At 40.6% G+C, this 27,481-nt stretch overlaps 1 protein-coding gene and 1 long non-coding RNA gene across 8 annotated transcripts; one reads left to right on the top strand and one right to left on the bottom strand.

Annotated features, from left to right (window-relative positions):
- Window positions 1-1,171: 1,171 nt before the first annotated feature.
- On the bottom strand, window positions 1,172-27,431 carry LOC128893638 (protein kibra). Of its 6 annotated transcripts, XM_054154751.1 has the most exons (13): window positions 26,297-27,431; window positions 25,713-25,853; window positions 20,377-20,486; window positions 19,996-20,090; window positions 8,612-8,720; window positions 8,371-8,530; window positions 6,754-8,280; window positions 6,540-6,626; window positions 6,225-6,414; window positions 5,642-6,103; window positions 5,298-5,513; window positions 4,732-5,210; window positions 1,172-4,611 (listed from the first exon to the last, which is right to left on the bottom strand). In XM_054154751.1, the coding sequence occupies exons 2-13, from the start codon at window positions 25,838-25,840 to the stop codon at window positions 4,149-4,151; spliced, it is 4,026 nt and encodes a 1,341-aa protein (XP_054010726.1). In that variant the 5' UTR covers window positions 25,841-25,853; window positions 26,297-27,431; the 3' UTR covers window positions 1,172-4,148. The 6 variants fall into 6 exon arrangements, with proteins under 6 accessions (XP_054010726.1, XP_054010725.1, XP_054010728.1 ...); XM_054154750.1 differs by having other exon boundaries at window positions 25,713-27,431; XM_054154753.1 differs by lacking the exons at window positions 25,713-25,853; window positions 26,297-27,431 and adding an exon at window positions 24,088-24,140.
- Window positions 12,831-19,971, top strand: LOC128893651 (uncharacterized). 2 transcript variants are annotated; one of them, XR_008461390.1, is made up of 5 exons: window positions 12,831-13,179; window positions 13,253-13,396; window positions 13,974-17,265; window positions 18,045-18,103; window positions 18,327-19,971. It is a non-coding gene; the product is annotated as an uncharacterized LOC128893651 (long non-coding RNA). The 2 variants fall into 2 exon arrangements; XR_008461389.1 differs by having other exon boundaries at window positions 12,846-13,179; window positions 13,269-13,396; window positions 18,327-19,970.
- Window positions 27,432-27,481: the final 50 nt, after the last annotated feature.

Raw genomic sequence — 27,481 nt, 5'->3', positions numbered from 1 at the left:
GGGAACTATTTCACGACAAACTTGGGCGGTTTGCCGAGAGATGGCGCCACAAGTTTCTGTTTTCTAATTATTTAAAAATATTAATATCAATCAATTATTAGTGTACAAATAAACAATTAAATGTTGAATAATGATAATTGTGATGTAAGATAACATATATATACAGAGAAAAGTACGTAATTAAGGTTTTTTAACAAAACGGTCTGAAAATTAGTTCGGACCTCGCCGCTAGATGGCGATACCATTTGTGTGTCCATTAACTGGCGTTTGTGTTTCTATATATATATCAAAATATGAATGCAATGAATTTTATGAATAATAAACCATATTATTTAACAATTGTGATACTTACTCGTTCCTCTGGGGCAATGATGTATCCCATTCATTACTTAAGACTAATTGGTTAGCATAATAAAGTGTGTAGTAAGTTTATTAGAAAGAATAACAAGGCTGTTTTGAAAATTTATTTTTATTGTCGCACCTAATACGCATTATAATTTGATTCTCCTATCTTCATTCGCCAAATGGTCTTCTAATTTTCCGTATTCCTCCTATGGAATATGTATTTAATGAAGCATACATAAGTAGAAATTCCAATATTACAATTTCCCCTTAAAAGATGAAAGTACTATTTATTAATATTAGTACTCTACTTATTTTTTCCCAATATTGAAAGAGATTGATACTATATTAATACCACAAAGTAAATTAAATAATTCTTGGAGAAATCCTTTCAAGAGTAATACTCCTAATAGCACTAACTTTACCTTTTCCTTATTGAGATGACCTTGGATCGATCCTCAGCGCCAGGCCTTCGACCCCTAAATTCAGTCTTGCGTAGATTTATGTTAGTATTTATCGAATACAAAGAAACTGTACAGAATAAAATGAACACTAGTAATGTGAATCCAAAGATACATTAAATTCTTCTGTTTGCCTAATGAAGCATTCAGCAGAAAATAGAAAATTCAGGAGAATTACTCAACAGTTGTTTCCACTAAATGCACCCAGTGATTTATATTTTGATTCTTTCGATCGTTACTTATCCCAGTTGTACCATTTACTACTATTCGATGCGAAAAGGTTCAGGAATGCAAAGGAACATGTTCATCGTTAAAGATTAGAGAAAAGAAACTCGAAATACCAAATTATATGGCAAGAATATACTGTATTCTTTTCTTTTAATCATTATCATACGAATCGTTACTATTTAATCATTATCATTACTTGCAAGTCATACTGTCTTTCGGAGGATGTACGTGTTCATGTATGTGTATATGTCATTGGGAACTTATTATTACCATTATTATAATTCTTAGCAATATCAGTACCATGGGTTCATATTTCGTATTTTATCGTGCTCATTGTCGCCATTTTATCATTATCATCGTTGCATCGTCGTTATCCTCGTCAGTAGTACCAACATCGTTTTATTGTCGTTATTATCCACCCCATCGTCGATAACGTTGTCGTTATAACATTTGATTCAACACAGTAAAACAACAATACACTGGTACCAACGCAATTTGTTAACGTGGGCGAGTAATTCGTTAAAGGCTCCTTCCCTTCTACGTGGCGTAATCGATAAACAAAACGCAGGGAAAATCTGTTGTAAATAATGTGCATCCCAAGAGGACAATGTAGAGGAACGGCGCTTAAACTCCAGAGCTTTAGGGGCTCTTGGACTCGCCCACGTTAAAGCGTGACCCTGCGCTTAAAAACAGTGTAACCTTTACATAAAATCAATTCGTGTTCTCGTTTCACCAGAAGTATAAAAACGTTGCTTGTGTTGTACCCGTTTGTCGCCATGAAAATATCTCATTTTCAGGAACTAATTAGTTTCCGTACGCGTGCGTACGCGGAAACCTATTTAAATATAAGTGTGTAATTAGTATCTAGCTGGTTGATATTAATTAAGATTTCTGGGTGTACACCATGTCCTTTGGATAAGACAGTAATCTTCTTCTTCGACAGTATCTTGTTTGGAGATTAAATGACATAGCGATGTATCGGTGCAGACCCAACTCTACCCCAACGCAAAGCAACATCTGATTTTTAATCGGTATTCTTACAAATAGCGCTGTGTCCAGGTATTTTAGCACCTGACAGATAGATGAGCTGATACAGAGTTAAATTGTATTTACAAACAGATTAGCTATGAGATTATTAGATTAGCTATGTTAGATTTGTTAGGGTATGTTAGGTCTGCACCGATATACCACTATATCGTTAGACCTTCCGAGGAAGCTAGCTGCAAGACAAAGGACACAGAGTACCCTGAAGCCTCGTTTAGCATCAACCGTGAAGAACCAGGCTGTGAGAGCCCCAATATCTGTTATTTATATATTTATACTACGTAAACGTGTAAACATGATTGTCGTTGCATATGTACAAAATTATTTACATAACTGTCTCGAAGATCTTACTACTCCCCCAAAAAACCAATTCCTATCAGGTTCCTCGATATGCGCGTACAAAATAACATTCGGAACATCGAAAATTACATTCTTACAACCTATGGCATTAACGATATGACGTTGTTCCAACATTTTTATTTGCATTACAGAAAATCCTAGCGATACTTGTTTGTTCGCTAATTTCAAGTTAATCGTTAAGAACACACGTGTTACCGCACAGACGATTGTATGTCTTTCTTGTACAAGTATTGCTATGACGTGAATTTCGCTTCAACGAAGGAACTCGTTTTATTTTTGCAACACACCGTTGGATACGAAATGTTGTTCTAAAATCTATTTTCAATCGTTTAGATTTACAATCATTTTTTGATAAAAAAAAATACACAAACACACTCCCCCCTTGCTCAGTGGTACACTCACTCAACCATATATATATATATATGGTCCTTATTTTAATGATTTCTGCACCTTAAGAATTGCGATACTAATACAAAATATCCAATGTATTTTTCTTTATCGTTTATAAGTACACGTGATCCTTCTTTCAATTGATAAAGAAATTAGAGCATACGTATGTATTTATACACGTATGAGTCAGAATTAACATACTCTGACGTGAGCTTTATTAACACTAGAATTACCACATATTTGTTATACGTGCTATGATGTCTTTAATATTAGAGAATGGAGAAGCAAATCGATACGATTAATTCTACGCTTCACAAATTGTCAATAAATGTTACGACAAAATCATTGTTTACAATCAACAGATTGTAAGAGGAAGTCCGTGGTACGTGGGTGTAATTAAATAGATTGGCAGTTCTAGCGTTAATCAAAGCGAAATATCCAAACCGAAGGACATCGAGTGGTATTTCTCAGTATTTGGTTGAGAAGCACAGACAAATTTGAAACTGGATAGGAACACGTCGTGAAATGGTAATATGAAATGAAATCAAGGCAGAATTTAGCCAACCAGGGCGAAAGCCTTTCTCTGCGTTGCCTTTTTCTCTTTTTCTTCTCATTGTTTTTTAAATTGCAGTCCAGCTGCTCGGTGGTGTGTGCTCTGATACGCGGTGAAAAGGAGCAAAGCGATATGCGTAGGATTATCTGGGATGCAAGAGGAACCCGATGGAATTGATCAATTAAATAATTTCTGCATAAATTTCATTTAAATAATTTACGTTCTCGTATGTACAGTGCGCGTTGATTCGCGCATTTTTGCTATTGCCTCGAATATGTCTACATTTTTCACGGCATCGTGTCGACATTCAGTAATAATAACAATATCGACAGCAGTTCTTTAACAACATTTAACGTACTAGACGTACTAGAGTTACGTATCTACCATATTCCGTTAAAATGTACTTCGTTTAATGTTCACTTTTATTTTCATCGATCGCTATACATGGCATCTAGAACATCCCTTCCTTCATTTCCACTCTTTAAATTTCATCTAAGCGCGGTGTCGATCAACACTTTATGTTAACACTTTAACTAGGGACTTTGCACTGTACTTACGGTTCTCAAATTAAGGAAACAGACGAGGCTTTCGATACACTTTGCGATAGTGTACACCAGTTAACGTCAGCCTAGATCAATATATATTAATTTAAAGTCCACTTTCAAGTTGTAAACTCTTTCTAAATACAACAGTAGTTAAAGTGTTAACCGTTGAATAATACAAACGATTTTTTCTTGATAGAAATAAAAAGACAGCCTAAAACATGAACATTATACTTCTACACCGAGAACTCTGTCGACGACGTATTCGTACCTTCTTGGTTCTTCGTTATCGTTCTCCTCTGTTGATTTCAAGGTCTCGACTTGACCGTTTTCGGAGCACTGCAGCTTCGCCACGGCAGGTCGACCTTTCGCGTTCACGGATTTATTTGTACTGTTGGCCAGAATATCTTCGCTTAAATTTCCAACGACACTCGCGTTTATGTTTACCGCACCGTAGCCTCTCATCGAGGATGCACTCTCGCTGGGAACACTATTCGACCATGTGGCCACATTCGACATACCCTGAGCACCAAGTTTAGTAGCCACGGATTCACTGCTAATCGGCTCCGAGGCGTATCTCTTGTGTTGGACGAATGACAGAGGTGGCAATGATACGTTTTCGTACGATGAATCTTCGGGTGGAAGTACAGGAACATTGAGATTGACACGCGTGAAGAAAGCCATTTTCTCCCTGAAACACAAAATTAACATTGACTTGTAGTATTTGTAGGATAAGATGTAGTATGCAATAGTAGAACGAAATATTGAAAATAAAGTTCATATTAAAATATTTCATATGTCATATACATACTTGAAAGAAATGATGTCAGGTTTGCCCTTTCCAGCTTTCGTTTTCCGTAGCTTGTAAATTTCTTTCGAGGTCCTCTTCAACATCTTTTCCACTCTTTTATCCTCAGCAGTCTTCCCGCTCTTTCCGCTTTCGGCTTGTGCCATAAAGCTTTGGAACTTGTGATCTTCCAGCAGCCAAGTTGCAAAATCGGTGTCTCCTTTCTCTCGCGCTTGTTCTAACCTTTGCTTCAGTTCTCGCAATCGAGTGAGCTCATCTTGGAGATTGCTCAGTCTAGCGTGCTGCGCTTGAAGATCTAATTCAAGATCCAACGAGGTTCTAGCAGTGGGTGGTAAATTGGTGCCTTTTTTCGTGGCTGTTTTACAACTAAGCGCGGACGAAGGACGTCGCCATCGAAGAGACCGTCTTTCCACTGAGTTTCGTTGGAAGGGTCCGCCTCTGCGATAAAGTGGCATGCTGCTGTCGCTGTCGCTCCGATTGAGCTGCAGAAAAGTCAACAAATTAATCAAATGGTAAACACGAGGGACAACGTCCAAGTGTTACCCCTTAAAGAGATCATCACTACTCACTCGACAAATATAATGATTTTTGCTAACTGCAGCGCTAGGTGAAAATGTTTGGCTCCTCTTGATTACAATAGAATTTCTATCGTCGTATATAGCATTGGGCGCGACACCAGCCGCTGATAATTTCCTTTGTTTTCCCTGTTCTGGGATGAAAATACATTCGGTGTTGGTTTCCTTATCCTGCGTTTGTTTGGCCTCCTCGTGTAACTCTTCATCCTCCTATTATTAATATTTATGAATTATTATTATTATTATTATTATTATATTTACATGAAAAACTACAAAAATTGTGGAGTTACGAAGCGTATTGAAACTATAATTAATCTGGAAGAAAACTGAAATAGTACCTCGTGCTCTAATACATCTTCTAAAACGTTATCTTCCATCATGAATTCCACAATAATTCCCTCTTCGTCGCTGTCGTCGCTTCCGCTTTCACTACCAGCATTTTCATCCTCTTCCTCGGGACTTCCCAAGCAATTGGCCAACTCCTCGAGCCTCAACGAGATGGCTGTTTGTAGCTCGTCGCAGCCTTGGTTTCTCGTCAAGGTAGACGTCTGAGAACTGATAATTGTACTCTCGTCGCTGCTTTCCTCCTTAATGTTTTGCCCGCTACGATACACCGATATATCAGATTCTTGTTTATCGTGTTTGGCTTGTTTCGCTATGCTGATGCAGACAGTGGTGCTGTTGCCAGTGCTCGTGCTTGGGCTGTCAGGTGGTTGCATGAAGCGGAAGGACAGTATATTGTACCACTTCACGCTTGGCAATTCTGGACTAAAGTCTGCAAGGGATACTTGGGCGGATCCCTGAAACAGTGATAAAAATGTACAACAGTTAGTCGATCATTCCAATTAGTCTCAACTATGAAGAACGTGTCTAGTACTATTAAAGAATTACATGAAAGAAATAATAGGAATAATCACGTACCAAGCACTCCTCAGACTCACTGCCTGTACACCAAACGTTAACTTGCAGTGTCTTCGTATACAGTTTGTTGAGTGGTACAGCAATGGGGAACGTTTCACCAAAGGTTGGCTTGTGCAAATCCACGACAGGTTTTGTACAACACATGTGATTAATAGGTGGTTGCATCGGAAGCAATGCAGCTTTGATGTACCTAAATAAAAACGAAAAGATAACTGTTATTTCCCTAAAGCACAGACATTAAGGAGGGACTCTTTATAGGCATTAATTGCACTTATAGCTGAAGAATAATAACAAATAATAAACTGAAATACTTACACTTGCGTGTTGTTAGGAATAAAAAGTGCAGCCAGGTTTCGTGCACGTTCGATACCAACATGAAGTAGACCGTCGCTTACGGAGTATCTAAAAAAGCCAATTCTAGTTTAATACAATTAATTTGTAAAAGAGAAACGAATAGAATACAAAGAACAAAGTCAGGTTGAAATAGTTAAGGTAAGAAATAAGACTATGGATATAAAGTGAAACAAACCTAAGCTTGATCTGGACCTGCGCCGTCTCCAAGCTCATCTCTCCAAGCGCTAACGAGTCAACGTCTCCGATCACTCCTGAAAGTCTTCTTCGATTGGAGGCTTCAAAGACTCCTGAATCACCCGCGACGCTTTCGTCCGAGACAGCTGCTGAAACGGACCTGGTGTTTGTGCCTGAACTACTAGCTCTCGATCGTATTTCAGTGGGTGGTGGTGTCTCGCTGATAGGCGAGAGAGGTGGTGGCTCTTGCGACGGAACTTGATGCTGTATACTAGCTACAGGCCTGCCAAGTCCGCTCCCCTGGGACATATTTCCTGACTGCAGTTCGACGGGCGGATGAGGGCCACCGACGAGTTTGAGACGGTCTTGGGAGCTGCTGCACGACTGTTCCTGCGACGGCGTTTGTTGCTGACTGAGCCTGAGCTCTGCTAATCGATCCTCCAATTGGTTTTCATCCAGGTGAACGATAGAAGAAGCTGAAGCTCTTTGACGCTGTCTCCTCTGCATTTCTATGTGCTCGTAGGCAGGCGGTGGTCCCATGGGAGCGTTTTCATAGAGCGGCGAAACAGGAGGACTGACGCTGGAAAGGCTGGATCTTGGCGACAGACTTGGCTGAGACCTACCAGGCGATGGTGTACTAACGAGATTATTTTGTTCGGAACCTCTGAGCAATCTCTCGACGCGTCTATGTAGATCCACCATATCAACTGGACGTTCTTGTTGCGAAGTAACGGGACCCAAGCACTGCGGTCCGCCGTAAATGTCGGTGAAACTCAATCCAGAACTCAGAGAGCCTTTACTGCTGGTCGTACTGAGACTTCCAAGACTAGAACTGCTGCTCACCGAAAGTGTGCTCGCGCTGAGTGTCTTTAATTGACCTTCGAGCATTGCCATCGAACGCAGGGCGTCTCTCAATTGCTGCAGTAACAATTGTTTCTCTTCGTGAAGCCGCACACGGTCGGTGATGGTTTTATTCGACAATTCAAGCGCGTTATTCAAGTCTTGTTCCAGTCGACGAATCTCGCTTTGGATCTTCTTCATATCTTGCTGTGTTCTAGTACGCGGCGTAATGCTTCTGAGTTCTCGGAGTAATTGTTCTTTCTCTTGGAAAAGCAATAGCTTATCTTTGTCGCTTTCCGTCTGGCCAGGTGTCACTTTTTCTTCGAGATCCGCCAATTGCTGTTGAATGTGCTGTATCCTCTTTCTTGCCTCGTCGTACTGTAACCTCATTCGCGCCATCTCAGCTAAACGAGTGCCAATCGGTACCAATTCACCTGACAGATCCGTTTGAGACGCCGTGCTGAGTTTCTCTTGGGGTAAACTGAGCGTGCTAGCCTCGGGACTACCTTCGCAGAGCTGCAATCTCGTTAACTCATCCTTAAGCTGTGCCAGGGACTGCATCAATTCAGCTTTTTCCTTCTCTCCTGAACTCAACGATTTTTGTATGTTACGTAGCTCTGTCATAATTGCCTGGGCTTCTGTGATGTTATAACAGCCTCCATGGTGTCCGCTTAGCTTTTGCTCCACGCTGTGCGAGAGAAGAAGTTCACTTTAGAATTTGTCGTCAATCGCAAGAATAGTAAAAACATATTTCCAAATATGAAAATCAATGCAATACCTTGCAAGGGTGTTTACTCCTCGTTGCGTGCAGTTCATTTCTGCTCTGATCTGTTCCAGTTCTCGTTTTAGTCGAGAAACTCGACTTCTCGCGAGTGCCACATCGGACTTGAGAAGATCAGGATCGTACTTGGTGCTTAGTGAACTTGAACTGGAGCACACTGAGAATAGAACAAATATGTCACAATTGGTTCATTTAATTTATTAGTCTCTGGATGAAATAAGAAATGTAATATACTTACAACTAGTACGCGATGCACCTAGAGTTGTTAGAGCATTGTTAAGATGATTGTACTCATCTTGCGCTAGACAGAGCCTCTGTTGCTTCACATCATAGATTTCCTTCTTTGCCTATAACAGAAATGGAAAAGGTTTGTAATTGTGTATAGTTTAGAATACCACAAAAATTATTCATGTTAAAGTTAACAGATTAAGGGTGGTACAACAAGCTGAATTTAGAAGTCTTAGCAGAGACCATTTGCAGAGACTAAAATTTAGCTTTGATTTCAGAAATTGACACTTGTTGAATATCGATGCATGAGCACAAAGGAGAGAAATATGTCGATAAAAATTGAAATCTCCTTTGGAAACAATCACAGCCTCGTGCTGCATTTCTTATATTAAAAAACGAAGTATAAAATAGGCACGTGTTTAAGAGATTTTGTTTAAAATTGAAAAACTGTGAAAAACACTGTCAGCACAAACTAGAGAACTGGAAAAATGGCAAACGTGGATGGCAATGGTTGCAGCTCGAATTCCATTTGAACCTTACTGAAGATAAAAAGAAAGAGACCGTAAAGAAAAGGAATTCTCAAGGCCTTACATATTCGCAATAATAGTACGCAGTGGCGTCGACGTCGTCGTGTTTATAGCACTGCTCCCAGTAAAACTTTTGTATTTGCTCGTCGTTCTCGTAATCGTTGTGATAGCACATTTTCATTCGATACTGGGAGACGACGTTTTCGTAGAGCTGTTCCTCTTGATAGGGATGCTCGCACAAACGCTGTCGGTGGGTGTACTGCTGCCACTGGTGCTCTAAGCGCTGGTGGTAATTGTCAACGTAGGTACGGTATTGGTACGCCGGTACGAGTACGCAGAGCGTGCACTGACGGTCCATACCGAGTACACGCTAGATTAAACACAGTACACAGTGTCGTTTGTTATCGCTGTTGTAATTGCTACTCGGTGTTTTTATTATTGTTGTCGTTGTTGTTATGGTTGTGTCGTGTCGTCGTTGTCTCTTCCTTCTTCCTGTTCTTCTTTTCCTTTTCCCTTTCTTCTTCTTCTTCTTCTACTCTTTCTCTTCCTCCTCCTCCTTTTTCTTCTTCTTCTTCTTCTTCTTCTTCTTCTTCTTCTTCTTCTTCTTCGGTGTATCTTCTCTTCTCCTCACCTCATCTTCGCGAAGGCCTCCTCGAGACTGGCCGGTTTACGGGGCCCGAAATTCCAATCCCCACCTCTGTGGGTCTCAATTTTTAAGGTATCCCACCTTTTTTCCTCTTGTTGGCTTCTCTTCCTTCGTTTCTTGCACCACCCGGTCGATTCTCTCTTCCTTCCCTCCTCCTTTCCATCCTGCTTTTACCTATTACTCTTCCCCCACCACATCTAACAACCTTCTTTTTTATTCTTCTATTTCTCTCCTTCTCTCGGCCCTTCCTCTCCAGTCTCGTCCTCTTCCTCGCTCGACCACATACGGGCTGACTCCTCGTACATGCGTTCCTCCTGCCCTCTCTTTCCGTCTGCTCCTTCCACACTCTTCTCGTTCGTCTCGTTTCAACCACTACGGCCTTTCTTGCCCGTTGTAAAAAGGCGGGCCTCATCTGGACGCAGGGCCGTCGCAACGGGGAACGACTCCCTCCTCCTTTTGCTTCTCCTGTCAGATTTTTCGATTCCTTGTGAAATTAGCTAATTGTAATACGAACGATCAATGTTTACGAGATGTATACTTTAGAACCTTGGGTCTTCGGAGGTCCAAGGTTCCCTCCTCCGTTTCTTTTGCATCGATAGAAAATTCCATTCCATTCGTTGACTCGTAATTTTCGGAGAATTCTTCAACGCGAAAGGGACAAAGCAATAATAATTCTAATATAAAAGTCCAGTCGACGGTTTCTTATTCATCGTTGAGCGAAGCTTACGGCCTGGAAGAGCGTAAAGCTTTTCCATCCATCTGAAAGTCGAGAACTAAGGAATGTCGCGAGGCTCGAGTCGCGGGGCACCGCGAGGGGAGTCGACGGCCCTGCCGTTGGCGGAGCTCAGCTTGCAAGGAAAGAAAAGAGGGGATGGACTAGGGGGTTGTAAAGTGGGAGAAGAGGGGAAGGAGGGCCTGGCGAGGTCACGGTACGACCCTGCTGAACGTGGTTCCATCACGGACTCTGGTCGGTAGTAGAACCGACCTTGAGTCGCGCATTATGCTTCGTCCTTGTTGGAATTTCTGGGGCCACTACTGGCCCATCATCCGTGTCTCTGAACATCTAAGAGCGGGCCCGATGGGCCTTGGTATATGTATGTCCCTTCTCCTTCGGAATGGCCGCGATGCGATGGTAGCGATGGTGTCAGTTCTCCTCCTTTCTGCATACTATCCAGTGGAAATCCAAAACGGCTACAATTTCTTTTTAGCAATTCTATTCGAAATCGAATTCGTTCCTTTTCCTTCCTTCTTTTACATGCCTCATTTACGGAAGAATCGAAAAAGAGATCTACAGACCCACGGGTCAAACTGCTATGGGTGTAGATCTACTCAGGAATGCATGTGTCGTAATTAGACTGCGGATACTGATGCATTTATAAGAAATTTGAGTGTGTAGAGAAAGTAAAGTTCATATTACAATATTTGCAGAGTAAAATAAACTCCTATTTAGGTTCAATTTTTGGAGATACGTTTGCAAAGATTTTATTTCGGATATTACCAACTTCACCCGAAATTTTTATGTGTACTTTGATATATTCGTGTATACATATTCTGTGAAGTGCATTGCAATTAGACAATAACGACACGGTAAATTAATTCCTGCAAATAGATTCTGGAATTGGAAAGCCTGTAAATAGGCTAGAAGTACGTAAAGTGTTAACAAGTTCCTGTGATGTATCGATTAGCGTAATTAAACGTGGTCAGATTACAGCCAACTTATAGAGACGTTTATATTAACACTAGGCTATTAATCGTCTTTCTGCAAGGGATACTTCCTTGTCTTTCATTGAGATAACATTGCATGCTTTTGTAGTTCCATGAGTTACAAAATATTATACAATCAGACCCAGAAGTATTCGTACGTTTCTATGTCTATCGAAGAAATTCCTCAAACTTAAGGTAGTACTTTGATGTAACAATTCACGGATACGAATAGTTTGAAACAATTGTAGCCGAAGGGGTGGACCGAGAGGTAGAGTTGTTCAGAAATGACAAGTATCGGCTTGCTTCCATCACTATGCGGCAGAGAATTTTTCCCCTCCATGGCACTTTCTTCTACCTCCGTGCCACCTCACCACCCTAAATCCGCCAAAGGACCCCATCCCCGAGCCCCAAGCGCATATTTCTCGGTCCACACTATTATTGTTGGCTCCGCAGATGCTATCGAGTATGAGCCGGTTCGCTCGCCTTGCGGAAAGAGCCTTTTATTTTTCTACATCCACCGCCTTCTCTTCTTCCTTCTTCGTACTTCACCTCCGCCAGCCAACATCTTTTTACCTTCTATCCTCGCATCTCCCTGTACTATGTATCTATCATTCCGTTTTTTCCCCGACGAATCATCGAGCCCTTTTCACCCCACAGCCGTGTCCCAAAACCTCTTCCGCTTCGGCTCCTCCCTTTCCGCGTTTTCTCGTCTCGGTACATTTTTCTCGACCCTCACGCGACATACGACCTTAAAGTGTCCTTAAAGTTAACCTCAAAATTGATGCTTTTCATCATTTCTTATCACGTACGAATAAACGTAACTCTTTGTAACTTTACAAATGTATTTTCAATATCATTAGAAGCTGTTAGGCAGTGGAACAAATTGTTTCTCGCAACGTAATAATTATGTTATGCTACTTAACAAACGTTTGTGCTCAACTAGCCGACACGTTCACTCTCGGCTTGTCTCATTTCTCACTTTACGCGGTGGAAATGAATTCTGCAAAGGTAAATGTAACATCTATTCGTTTAGAAAAAAACCATAAAATTTACAGACCGTGCGTTCCACTTAAATTTACGTTATAAATCGTTGAATCAAAAAGCATGGAATTAATTTCTACGCTTAATAATGGTAATAGTGTCAGGAGTAGTAGTAGTAACGATAGTATGTAGTAAGAATAGCGATAGTAATGACAGTGGTGGCGATGGTATTAGTGACTGTGTGGTAGCGATAGTAGTAGTAATAGTAGAATACAGAGTGGAGAACCTGCAAATAACGATTGTGGTGGTGGTGGTGGTGGTGGTGGTGGTAGTGTGGTGAGATGGTAGAGAAGGAGGGATTGGAATGCAGCCGAGTGAGGAATTCCGGCCCCTCCCGCATATTTATCTGAGCGCTGGTCCGCGGAACTCCGCACCAAGTGAGAGCCCCTTTTATAGTGCGCCGTTCATAGAAGAGATAAAAGAGAGGTATACATACACGTATCTACAAAGCCAGTGTCAAACCACTATGCGCGTAGATCTATTCAGGAATGCCCGCGGTGCTTGATAATTGAGCGCATTCGCGAGGTTTTCTAGCGAATAAGCGCCAAGCTCGATCGACTGCGAAACGTCGGCGTCGTATCGTGTCGTTGCGATTTACAAAGGGACATCGCATCTATGGGCTCGTGAATTTCTATCGGGATTTAGACGTTTATTCTGTAGGTAAGAATAATCGTAAGCTTCGAAGCTTTCATAGGGTCTTGGTTTTCGTAACATTAATCGTCAAAATGTACAGTTTCAAAATTTTGCAGCTGACGAGATACGAGAACCCACGATCCACAGCGTGTGAATCCAACGCTCTAGCCACTAGGTTGATCGTGATTTGTAAATATCCCTGTAAATGGAAATGTCCCACCGTTGGAAAGAGAAGGGAAACCGCGTTAGTATTCCATCTATCTCTGTCTACTAACGCATGCGCTATAAAAGTCAAACTACCATTGGCTGTTGAGTTATATAGGTCCGTCCGAACGTTAGAAAGAGAAGAGAAACAGCGTTAGTACTCCATTTATCTCTGTCTACTAACGCATGCGACGTAAAAATGAATCAAATCTGTACATTACGCATTTATACAATTTATAGATTGTATAACACTAGTAACTATGAAATATTACAAGAAAATAATTGAAAGATGAGTGAATTGAATTTAATAAAGAGTTAACCGTGCGCATGTGCATGCGATGTTAGACAAAGACAGACAGGGTTCCGCGGTTTTCTTTCTCTTTCTTCCCGTAGTTCTGTTCCACTACTCTGTCTATACATTTATCCCTTTCTATTTAACAAATTATTCTTTTCGAGCAACGACGTCAGTAGACCATTTTAAATTGGCTCGGGTATTATTTTATTACGATGGTTAAACAGTAATTGCGTTCTGCTCCCACCTTTGACATTTCGAAAAACTTATTCGTACACGAACAATACCATTGCTACAAAGTTAAGAGATTTTGCTTCATCCACAGATACCTTCCTTGGCAACGGGACATCGAGTTATCGGTATGTACACCATGATAATGGAGTCGCATTCCATTTATATCAGCAGCACTCGCCACTGCAACCTCCTCTCTTCTCCCCACGCCTTTGCTCCATAATCATTTTAGGACATTTCACGAAAATCACGCAAAACAATATGAAATTGAAGCTAATTTTGTGTCAAATTAATGCACTAAACATTTTATTTGCGTATTATAGTTCTTGGCTTGAAGATAAAAAAATCAACAAAAATTACTGTAATTCAGTTTTATAATGGTTATTAAAATAAAAAATTAATATCACCTACCATTAAAAAAAAGAAATTTACATGTCTCCCTTTTCCCTCTAGAAGTCAGCCAAGAAAATTTTGTCGAGTATCAAAAAATTAAGATAACAACGTTGTATCGTTTAATTGTATAAAAAATGAATTGCGTATCTTGTTTAATTTCTAAGAAAAGATTTTGTACAAGAGACACCCTGTATATGTATAGTTGCGGAGCAAAAGCGTAAGCCTATTTGTGTATCGCCCGGTAGAGATGGAATCCTGATCCCTTCGCGTGGTCGTTAACATTGTTTGCCCCTGGAAGAGAGCCGTAGGAATGTGAAAAGCTACGCTGGCAAATGGCGAGCAACAACGCCGTAAGGCCGATCGTGCTCCTTACAGCACTCTCTATTTTCCTCTACGGTATTTCCGAGGCAAATCCTTTCCAGCGTTCACGTGAGAATTTCGCGTTAAATGTTCCGCGAGCAACCTCCTCGGAGGCCTGACATCAATGAAAATACTTGCACCGCGAACCTTTAACGCCGGAATAAACACGTTCGAGGGAATTTTACTTGGATGGATAGGAATACTCGAGCGAAAGAGTTAGATCGTCTGCATTTCATCTCGCAACGAGTAAGTTCCGAGACCCTACGCATGGCGCTGCCGCTGGAAGTTTTAGAGATACGTGGGATAGAGTTAGGCTGGGATTACTTTAAGGATTTACTTGGATATAGGATCCTAGACTACGATTACTTCAAATTTGACGATATTGGTTCGGATAGGTGTCTTCTTTGGAAAATGTTCAAGAGAAAAATAAGAGATACAATATTAGCAAACTTCAATTGTGATGGTAATCTAGGGTTTCGCCCAATTTTAATACTATCTAGCGGTTCCATAATCAACTACTCTAATCAGAAGCATAGAGCGGGTTATATAAATTTTAACAACAGATTTCACGTGAAAACATGAATCTTCCGTAAAGATCTGTATTAAAATTACAAAATTTTGATATAGTTTTTCATAAAACTGTGGTGGTCAATTTAAATTGAAATTATTAAAGTTTTGTTAACAACATCCACGGAACAACTGCCTTAGTCTTTAACCTTTGCATTGACGTGTTGGTTGGTTCTCAGCCCCGTGGCGCATCTTGTCAACCAATGGACGAATATCGAAGGACAAGGACAGTCGCACATCCGCTTGTGCGCTGTAGGGCACGCTCGGGGATTCTCGTGGATGTTCGTGGATCCATCGTGAATCGCTTGGGGCCTCTACGAGCGTAACACTGGTAGCCACTACGCCAAAAGGGTCGCCTGGTGCGAGAAGAGAAAAAGGAAAGATATGGAAGGACAAGAGAACAGCGAGAGAGAGAGAGAGAGAGAGAGAGAGAGAGAGAGAGAGAGAGAGATTGAGTGAAAGAACTGAGGACGAAAGACGTGCTGAAACTGGCATGTTTTCTTCGAGATGCATTCAAATTTTAGTGTAGAGACTGCGCGCCTTATAGCGGCCACAGGCGTAAGGATCTTTCGTGCAATCATTGTAAAGTGTACGTAGAGTTGCACAACCTGTTGGACGACGCACCGTGTTGAATGGGAATACGACGCTAAAATTTCGAACCATCAACTTTGAGCATTCTAGATATTGTTAACAATCACAGGGAACAGCAAAGTTGGGTAAAACTCATACAACTCATCACCAGATTAAGGTAGTTCTTATAGTTTCATAAAGATAGAGTTAAAAATGATAAACTTTAACAGCTTTCTGTTTCTATAACTTTCAGATAGGTATCAAACCATTACCACATCAGTGGGAATGGAAATGGAAATACCTCGGTTCCATATACTATCTACACGGCACTGAGGGTGCTTTCCAATTGCAATATTCCTAGACACAAGTTGCGTTCCAATTGCCGCAATCGTCTACTGCAGCAGCGCAGATGATGGACACTTGAATTACCATGAATTAAAAAATACTTTGTTCCTATCGAATCGTGTAAAACGCTGTACTTTCTGCATTCCTGTGCACACGAGCGTCAAGATTTTGTTAAGGAATCGTCAAGTAGCCAGAAGTTAGTAGGGAAATGTTTGTCGAGCGTCCGATATTTGAAAAGTAGCCGAATATGTGGATGCGCCTTAAGAAGCTGTGCTGGATGAAGGGAGAAGAAGGTCAAAAGGAGGGAAGTCACTGGTAGAAGCCAGTACACGGAGGAGCAAAGTAGGGGAATCTCGAAGGAAGGGGTACAAGGTTCGAATGGGCGGGAGACATTCCAATGTCTCGTGGCAAGCTTGCCGCTTGCCTGCTTTGCTTTGCTTTGCTCGCTCGTCTCTTGCTCGTATACCAAGATATCATCGTCCTAAACCCAGCCCACGCTATGTCGAATGCCACACGAGCGAACATCCTACTCTCCTCGTAATCAATTTTAATAAGTACAATAACAAACATACGTATCACAGGAACCCTCTAACTCTGATACGAGTCACGAAATAATGTCAAGGTTAAGTTGGGTCTCGTCATTTTTTAGCTAATTCCGCGAAATTAGAAGAAAATAGTGTTTTAATTTTAGCACGTTGGAGAATGTCATTTTTGTCAGTGGAATAAATATACGTTACATCAGGTTCGTAAGGCCCTCTGTCAGCTGAAAAATGGCGGCGACCAATCAGAATGGGGCAAAGTTATTTCGCGACTGATTAGAGGGTCTCTAAAGTGAACTACCCCTGGCTAGAGCAAATAGGTTCATGAAAAATCTTATGTAGCGTTCGGTCGTCACGAAATCCCTACTTATCTGGCCATGACGAGCGACGAGTGTGGAGTGTCCCAAGTAGGGACACCAGTAGAGTAATGCAGGAGTGGGAATCCCCACTCCTTAAACGCTGTCGAGCTGGCGAAGTGAATAGAAATCGCGGCACTGTTCAACGGGGGTTCCCAAGTGGAATGGTTACTAGCGTCAGTCGACTGATGTCAGTCATCATTGCACGTGGAATTTCTCTTTTCGTTACATTCCCATGGAAAAACTACTGACGCTAGTGAGTTGCCAGTGTGCTTGTCGCGTGTATATATAAGCGTCATTCGATTAAAATGATAAGATTACGATTTCCGTGGCGCTGGAAGTTGACAGTGTTCTTATTTAGTATAATTTATTAGAGAAGCCAAATGTCGGAGTCTGCGATCCTCTACGATGTTTAGTTTATAAATTATTTTCATTACATGATAGTATGACGCGTTACAACCGATCCTTTTTACTTTGTCTCAGGTTCAGGGATAGACTGTAAAAGGGGAAACTAGAACTTTGTTATCGGTACCATGTTTTTTTTTACAAGTGGAATGGTGCATACGTAATAATTTAACTTAACAAAATGTCGAATAAATATTTTTACCAAAACTATAATTACAAACGATTGAATGTAAAGGCACGGAATTAATTTCTACACCTAATAGATTAAGGGTAATGAAGAATATTGATTAAGAGCAGGCGCGGGGACACGTAGGGGTTAACTCACGAGATGCTCCTGATCCCGTCGAACGGTACATACACGGGAGCCACGGACAGCTTCCTCGAATAAATGTACACGGGCGAACCCGTTGGAGGACATTTAAGCGGGAATTACTTTACCGATCCGTTATGTGTACGATAAAACTATCTGTTACGTGCTGGATCCTTTTCTCTTTACGATACGCGTGTAGCGTAGATCCGATCACAGAAATTCGTACGAATTTAGAGACAGATTCGCTCAACCTATGAAGAGTAGAGAATAAAGAGGACGAACTATGTAGAAAAGTGTCTGCCGACTTGCGAACGTTTCAGATGGCGCTGGCGTTTCAGATTGTTGATGGGACAAATTTGAACATGTACGAACTATGAGAGTAAGTATACAATGGTACACAATAACGTGTAAATTGCTCGATAACGTAAAAGTATAAAATTAACAGTTTTTAGAGTTTTATACTTTCTTTTTATCCGAACCAATTTATCACGTGCAGTGGAAATGGTTACAAAGCCAAATTTATATTTCCACCGGTAGCACTCATTTATTATTATAATTACTATTATTTACAATGCTACCACATTAACGTCATCGATTCTCAGCTTCGTATTGTCATCTTCGAGTTCTGCAGGCTTGGAAGCTGAAATTAGCGAACTACTCGTGGACTGGCGCCAGTTCACTGATGACGCCAGTAACCCCATTCGACCAGGGAATCCCGCTGAACAGTGCCATGGTTCCTATTCATTCTGTCAGTTCACCAGTATCGAGAGAGTGGGAATCCCCACTCCTCTGGTGTCCCTACCTGGCACTCGTCAATGCCAGAGTAGGGATTTCGTGATGGCTGAGTATTACATAAGATTTTTCATGAATCGATTTTACTCTACGGCAGCCAAAGAAGTTTCACTTCAAACAGGATTCAAATAAAAGTTGTGCATATCATTTGTATCAATTTACCAGGCACAGATTTCTACAATTTTCTGGTTAATCTCCTATCAACTTGTCTATCAAAAAATGAATTATTTCTTGGTTGTAATTAATTGTGCTGGGACAACGTTAGCGTTAGAGATTTAGGTATAGTACAGATGTACAGGTATAGTACTGTGTTTTTCTGTTTGAAACTTGGAAGGAAATTTTTGGCCACCCTAATAGAAGCGCAATACAAACGAAGTTTTACATCAGAGTGCAGAGCAACAACAAGATACGAGGGAAAGAGGAACGAAGACAGAGAGAGGGGTGGAGTGAGGGACATTTGCATAGGAATGCAAGACTGCTCGAGCCAGTGCTTACGAGTGCGTGGCACGTATGAATGTACCAACGCGTGAAGGTTCCAAGGAAGGAAGCTAGCACACGCATTTCCTTGTGACAAGTCCTCGAATAATGCGACTCCTGTTTTATCGAAGAACCACCTATCAGCGTATGCAACGTACAAACTGTATAATTCTTTCGAGCAAGATTACACCGAGGCAAGTTTCACATTCAGGAGATAATACCAGTCTCGTGTTTGAGATCTAAAAGTAAACGTAATCGAACAACTGCTTGTCGGTGTGTGCAATGCGCGAGCCGGGTAATTCTTTCGAGCAACGTTTACGAACCTACATTACTCACGACACTTTTTTATAATTTCATATGCTTTGTATAATTTTTAGAATAATTTCACATATGTTCTAGTATTTAACTGTTTAGCCTATTCATTTTCCCTGGTATTTAATTTTCTCAAGTATTCAATTCACTGATCCTGAATTCAAATCTATTGTTATCGTCGCCTCAATTTCGGAATTATACCTTTTGGTTCCTTACTGAAAAGTAATCGTCTAGCGCGATTAAAAATTGTATGGAATACGGTAATACGGAAAGCACAGAAAAAATATTCATAGTGTGCAATTAGTGGTTGTTGAATTGTATTAAATTACGATTATTTAATCGTTCCTTGGGAGCGTGCATAAAAGTTTGTTTAGTCTGCGAGGCGATTGTCACCTTGGTGAGAGAAGTTTCCGCAGCTGTCGTCGAGAAATTTCCGGACAATCTCGAAACTAGCATCGAGTAACGAGCCAATCTCGAAAATCGACGATGACATCATGCCAGCAGTATTGCGACCAAAATAAATATACCATACATCGACATTCTCCCACTTTCTTGTCTTCCACCACATCCGAAGCCACAATTTTTCTTTAGCGTACGAATCTATCGGAGGCATTTTCGAACGTGTCGTTCCCATCTTCGCAAACGGTTAAACAGGAAGAAAGATCGATCGAAGGAGCTTTGAAAACTTACCTCGAGTACGTCCTGTGCTGTCTGGAGATATTCTCGAAGCATGGCCTCTTGAATGGCTCGCCATTCTTGTCTTGGGTCTTCCAGTTGCGTCGTTTCTAAAACCAACAAACGAGACAAACTAACACGTTGCTTTTCACCTCTTCGTTAACCCTATTTATGCGTAATTTATTTCGTATTACAATTCATATTGCGATAATTATTAAAGAATTCGACAAAGAATTAAACATAAAGGTTTATTTAACAATACATCAAGTAAGAAATTCTACTAATTCCAGGATGTCTATTATTTCAACGACAGCAGCATCGAATTTATACATAAATAATAATCTGCATAATGTGTTATCATTCGTGATCACATGTAAAAAGGAAAATAATACGCACGATTGACGTGATTAATGTAGTATGCACCCACATGCTTGTCATATGCTTCCTCCCATCCAAGTGGAAGTTCGTTTCCGATACAGTCTGCGAACGTTTGGGGTTTCGTGAACCTGTAATCAAGAAAAACGAATATTGAGAAACCCGCCTGGCAAAGAAATCATTAGGATTTTCGATTCGTCAACGCGACAGTTTTCGTATCTGACGCGTTACAATTGTCGGGAAACAGTTGTTATACCAGAATTTCTTAAAGCAAGATGTATTAAGCGTTTCTTGGGATATTTTTTTTTTACAGAGAAATTATGTAATGTGAAAATTGATACTTTTTCTTTAAACACTCCTAAAAAAAAAAAATTCAATTTTCAACTCTTTTGACCAACTTGGTTCATATTCGTGGCAAAATATGTTAATAACGTAGAAGAAAAATTGTATTAAAATCGAATAACAATTATGACAAAAACTTGCTATATATATATAAACATCTGATATTTCAAAAATCTCTGCGCGAAATAAATTAAAAATATTACCAAAAGTAGTTTAAAAGATACCTAAAATACTACCGAAGTCATACAAACATAACATAAATTCTTCTCCGTGAAAAACAATCACGAAGAACGCTTGACATTTGCCCCCCCCCCCCTCCCTGATGCGGTTTAACTTTCAACCTGACAATGCGGGTCGCTGTTCGTGACTGTCGATAATCCTGTAATTGTGAAGCGGCCTCGCACCTTGGACGAGTAAAGGTACGAAAATATGAGCGATACTGGCGGCGTGCACGCGTTCCTTAATACATAAGTAATGCCCTTGGGTCAAAGCCAGGTAGTCGAAGAGGGACACCCACGCGATTTATATGCCCACGCTTACGTGCTTGTTTGCTCCGAGTCTACGGTACGCATTCAGGGTCGTTTGTTTAATCTACACTCTGGCGGGACGAATACAATCCGTTCGATAAGAGCGCGGACAGGATATTTCGGAGATTAGGTATCCAGGATATTGTTAACACGAACAATCCAAGTCTTCTCCAAAGAGATTGTATACATAGATAGAGATGGAGGAGGTGAGTTGGGTGGAAAAGTGTAACGCGAATAGTAAGAGAAAAAATGATTGCTTGCACGCCTGTCCTTCTCTGACAACGCACGCGCAGTCACATCAAGGAACTGGTGGGGGGAAAATACGAATTGAGGAGAAGTGTCAGCGTCAGATCCTCCTCGATTCGTATGACTTCCCCCACCAATGGACACACAACTTGGACAGAAACAGAGATACTCTCTCCATTCGTTCTCTCTTTCTAGATATCTTATACATGTACTTCCAGTTACAGAGGCTCCTGTGACGTTACAGGAATTATTAATTACGAGCTGTATCTATATCTACACTTCTGCATTTGATACAACATATTGAAATAAAAATTAATTACTGTTCATTTAGACGCTATGTGTGCGACCTTTGTTTTTGGTCCCCTAAGTCGGCACAAAGACACTACTCTGCGCCTACTTCCTGTGCTCGGTGTTGCTTCGCTAAATCCTTCTATTTCTTTTCTATCGCCTGTATTCGTTGAAACCTTGAAATATATCCAAGTTATTCTGGCGTGATTTTCTTCCGATATCTTTAAATTCGATAATTCTACCATTATAAAGAGATTAAATTCTAACCTAAGAAACAAAAAAAAAAAAAAAAAGTTGCCGTTCGCGACAACCTATGTCCTACGTCCACGTAATTCCTCGCATTTTTAAGCGAGATTCCTGTTTTACGGATGAATAATAACAGAGGGGCCACGGACAGTGTAATATATTACGCACACACGCGTACATGTGTAACCACAGCCATGACACGAATTACGAGACAAGAGTACTCCCAAACTTGGAAATTCGATACATTCTTAAGCCGTGACACAGCACACAGCCGCATACAGAAAACGAAGGCAAATTTAGATTCCAGCGAGATGAGTGTCAATTTGTTTTTTTATTAATTTAAAACAAAAAAAAAAAAGAATTAAGACACATTTGACAGCCGAGGAATTTCCCTCGATTCGAATTCTCTACCGCCAAAGTTGCCTGATTAATGTAACCGCGCATGCGTCGTCAGAGAAGGACAGACGTGCACGCAATCATTTTTCTCTTGCTATTCGCATTACACTTTTTCACCTTGTCTATTCTATCCACATAATCTCTTCGCTGACGGTGCCTGTTTTTGTGTATCCTCTTATATTCACTTCAAACTGGATTATTTCTTAATCCTAATCGAATGATTTATCGCTGGGGCGCCTGTAGCGCCTCGGCACGACGTCGAACCTTTATGGCCCAATTGGTTTCTCTGCGTACCGGCAATACATCGAACGATAGCTGGCAGAAATGGTTGCCTAAGTTAGTGGGATCAAGCGACGGCCAAACATTTGCGAGACAAGTTGGACTAACACGTGGTACGAGATTTAAAGGGGAAAGAAAAAAAGATTGCGAAGGGAAAAGAAAAAGCATACGTAACGTAACAACGTCATCAGAATTGAAAGAATAATACCCTCCTAACAGAGACTATTTTTAGGTGCTGGTCGTTTCAATGTATGTTACATACCGGTTAGCCCCGTAAGATGGTTCTCGCTATGGTTACTCGTATGTTAATCTAGACGCAGCGTACGCTTGGAACAATATCCGTACGAATAAGTTTTGTAATATAATTGTATCCATTTGTTCGATGAAAATTAAATTTATAAATAATTTATGGTCATATTTTTCAGTTCAAAACTCAATTGTTGTACTTTCTATTTAACGAATTACGCCATCGTTTGCTAATAATCGATTATTTATGTTTATCTTTATAAATTCTTAAAAAATTCTTTCTACTTCAATCTCATTCAATCGTCGTACATTCTATTTAATAATTGACACATACGAAGTCTCGACCCGATGGCCATTACAATTTATGTACACATTCGAGGTTCGGTAACCCCTCAAATCTATTCTTCTAACAAATTACTAATATACTTGACAATTACCAGGTGTAGAAATTAATTCTGTGTCTTTACATTTAAATAATTATTTATAACTGCAAATCTGTATGCGAAATAAAATCTTTGCAAATCTATTTAGAAAATTGAACCTAAATAGGAATTTATTCTACTCTGAGAATGTTATAACATGAACTTTATACTTTCACTATTTTCTTATGTTATTGCACACCGTGTGCATTTTGTAAGTTCTTGGACGCTCAAATCTCTTATAAATATATAAAAATTTATAACTATTTATAACTCTAGTTTATATAGAAATATGTACTGACGAGATTGTTACGTTTAAGTACGAACCTTGATAGGAACGAAACACACAGATTGTTCGGAGATTTGATTCTATTATGTGCCCTTTTGGAATGTGTGACCGAGAGAAGATGAAAAGTACGCTTTTTCTTCGGAAATAAGTGGTACGTTCGGGTTACAAAGGCGCGGAATTAACCTCCGCGTCTACCGCAATGTTTACATTTGCAATTTAAAAGAAAAGAACAAAAAAAAATAGTATTGTTTTCGGTCGACCCTGATCAGCAGATATCTCAATTTTTTCACGGAGAGCGCAGCGGCCCTGGTGACTGGAATGCGGGCGCGGCGAGTCGTTGTATGAATGTACGCATGCATACACGTAGTAGATACACACACTCGAGAAACTTAAGGAGCGCTCACACGAGGGTAACGTAACGTCAGAAATATTTAGCGTTCCGATTGATGCTTACCTTTCGAGTGTACGCTTTATCGCGGTACCACGCTGCATTAATTCCGAAAAGAACGATAACATTTTTTTAAACTGATGATCGCGCGTGGTCAACTGACAGTTACAGTGTAGAAAAAGATACGATAGCAGGTCGTTCTAACGTTTTCTTTTTATATTTAAACACGTATAGAATAAACATTGCTATAAATCGATTTCGCGAGACGAGTTTTGCACATGTGAAAATAAATGTAAGTAAATGCTAAAACTGGTGGAACAAAATAATAAATAATTCTAGAATAAGTAATTCTGTTGCAGGCCTTAAATTTCGTATTAGCATACAGTATATTTCTACGAAAATTAGACATTTTTACAAAAAAAAACTTTCTTTTAAAAAAAATTATCGAAGAAGTCTACAAATTGATACCACAATACTAATTGAAGTTTTGTAGAAAGGCGGCATTACGAAATATTAATAAATTATTTACTCATCGTGGAAACACTTTGCTTATAGTGCGCTGTCATGTTCCATCGATCTACATTAATTTCGGTAATTTTTGTAACGCATGATCCAGCAAAATCGATTTTCACTGTGTTTACATGAAACGAGACGTGCAATATATATATATAGGTTGCGCAAAACATGTACATTCCTTCGTACACATCTAAATATAAACAAAAACGTTAGATGAGCTATCGTTTTGTCCCGCACTGTATGTACAGTGTCCCACAAAAGTCTTCGCACACGAGAATCAAGTTTGGTCAACTTCATTTTACATTTCGTATTCTAATAAAGCAAATGAATCGAATAAAATTTGAAATTCAATTTTAATTTTAAATCGTATATAATTCATGTACTGCATATATGCATTTATAGGAATTAAAAACATTGGAAAATCTATGAGAATGTGCAGAAATGCAAATGTATATGAAACGTCGACGATAATCGTGTTTCCTTCAAGTCTTAATTCTTTATCGAATAAAATATAAATTTCCATAAAATTCCGCAGTCTGCACACAAGAAATATATACCAAAGTTTGCAAACGGTGTTAGGATTATCATTTAAGGATGTTTGGGAGATGTATTGAAATAGTCAGAATATATTAAAAGGAACTCTAGATAAGCAGTTATCTGTAGCGAAAACGCGACAACACTGCGATCAATTGAAATGTCATTAATCGGTAGACATTTGTGACATCTAACCAACAAAATTGACGCTAGTCCGTTACGTCTTTCTGTTTCAATGTACTCCAAAGATGAACAAACTTTATGGCTCGCGATTTTTCCTTTCCATCGATAATTCGTATTTTTTGACATGGTAAAAAAAAAAAATAAAAATAAACGCACGCCTTACACTGAAAACAGTAACCTCGAACAGTGCCCATATTATAAACAAACCTACAGTTTCACGTAGTCCCTACCTCCCCTACGATCCTTGAATCTCGCTTTTTTATCGAACAAAATATGAATTTGCACATAGACCCGCAGTCTGCGCGCAAGAAATCTACATATAGGAAAGTTTGCAAACGTTGGTAGGTTTGTCGTTAAACTAATTCGGCGATGGTGCCCCCGCACTTTTGCGGGCCAGTGTATCAAATCGAGCCCCAGGCACGCATGCATACCGAACGCGTACGTATGAAATGACATACCTGTCTCTGGGATCGATCCACGTCGTTTTTCTCGTATTGTGATCGATGAAATACACTTTTCCATCGAAGTCTTGCGCAACGTCCCACCCTTCCGGAAGCGGTATCTCCCCATTCCGTCTCCTTGGCATATTTCACTGCGCTCTAAATCCATCCAAAATTCTCTATCACCGACCAGCCGCAGGCACATATCCGTGCGCGCGAGCACGCGTTACTCGTGCCATATACACGTTGTATCGATGCAAGAGAAAGAAAGACAGCGGACGCGCGAGAGACAAAGAGGAGCATTCGAGTGGCGGAGAGAAGGAACGCGATACACACTGACGTACGGTGGAAGGAAGAGGGAAGGAATGTGTTGCAGATAACACACGCGCTACGTGCGTACACTACGTGTACAGTGTACCTGTATAGTGTACACTATGATCTGTATATATATATACGTGCGTGTAAATGCGTTTATAAGGTAAGTATGTATGGTGTATGCATATGTGTGTACATGTATATAAAATACTCCCTCTTGCGCTTTGTCCCCCTCTCACTCTCTCTCGCTGGCTCGCTCGCGCGCGCTACTCCGCCATCATGAATACCTCATTATCATGAGCGGAGTGACGTCAGAGTCCCCGCCTTCAGATTCCTCTCGAGCGGAATTCCACCGTTAACATAGCTGTTCGTCCAAGAAAAATCCACTGTTCGTATCTTGCCTTGAGACAGTGCCGCGGTCCTACATTTGTAAGAGAGCACGTATCGATGCCCGTTACATTATCGTAACGTTCATTTCCTCCAAGGTACACTGATCACTCGGCAATACGAAATATCGCGAGGAAATGTAAAAATAACATAGCCCTTGGATTAATCTTTTCGCACCACAAAATCAAAAAAAAAAGAAAGAAAAGAAGAACGAATTCGACATAAAAATACACTTTCACCCTTCGGATCGTCTCACTTGCGGCTCACTTCGATTTACATGTTCCCTCTGCGTGTCTCCAAAGGCGTTAATTTCTCGTTACAACACCATCCTGCGATTCCGATTGTTCTCGTTTATCGTCTCATCCAAAAGTGCATTTTTTCACCAAGGAAAAAATGTTCGAGGCACCGCGCCGGCGAATAAACGATCATCGCTTGAAAATGCGACCCAAGCGCAAGTTTCATTGACGAATTCTCGAAAGAATAATCGTGAAATCGTAAAATCGTTCCAGTCTGTCGCATTCACGAGCAGCAGGAACGACGAGGAAAGTTTTTCAGAGCAGAGTCGAGTCGAGTCGAGCCGAGTCGAGTCGGGATAGTATCTATGTACGCTCGCGACCCGTTAATACCGGTACTGTCCGTGTTCAACACACATTTCACCGTGTTTCCTTTTCTTTCTCGCACGAAAATTCCGCTGGTTGTGCAACGGACACCAGCAACGAGCAAGACGTTTCTTCGGAGAAATGTCAGAATTCGCCTCGCGTTCCCTCCACGCGATATTTCACTACGCTTTTACTTGCACAACAGACACTGTTACGGTTACCACAAGACACTTTTGCTTATTCGCAGCTCGAATCGAACGCGGCTCGGCGAAAAGTCCACGATTCGTCGGGTGTATCGGCACGACCGCCAGAAATACGGATAAACTGCTCTTTCGTTACGATAATACTAAAACCTCGCGCCAACTACAAGCATGTCGAGTGTTTGTAACATGCCACTGGACGTTCTACCGTGCACCGTGCGCGCTTGCCAATGCTTCTCGCTCACTCTCTCTTCCTTTTCGCCTCAACGCGTATACCGATGAGAAC

Source organism: Hylaeus anthracinus, unplaced genomic scaffold, assembly GCF_026225885.1.
Source record: "Hylaeus anthracinus isolate JK02 unplaced genomic scaffold, UHH_iyHylAnth1.0_haploid 3, whole genome shotgun sequence".
NCBI lineage: Eukaryota > Metazoa > Arthropoda > Insecta > Hymenoptera > Colletidae > Hylaeus > Hylaeus anthracinus.
The sequence above is the reverse complement of the archived record's forward strand: the minus strand, read 5'-3'. Positions and strand labels throughout refer to the sequence as shown.

Coding starts and splice junctions, on each gene's coding strand:
- LOC128893638 (XM_054154750.1), bottom strand. CDS start 25,840: ATGCCAAGGAGACGGAATGGGGAGATACCGCTTCCGGAAGGGTGGGAC. Junction 8,721..19,995: donor CAGCACAGGACGTACTCGAG/GTAAGTTTTCAA, acceptor TTTCTGTTATAG/GCAAAGAAGGAAATCTATGA. Junction 5,514..5,641: donor AAGATGTATTAGAGCACGAG/GTACTATTTCAG, acceptor TATTAATAATAG/GAGGATGAAGAGTTACACGA.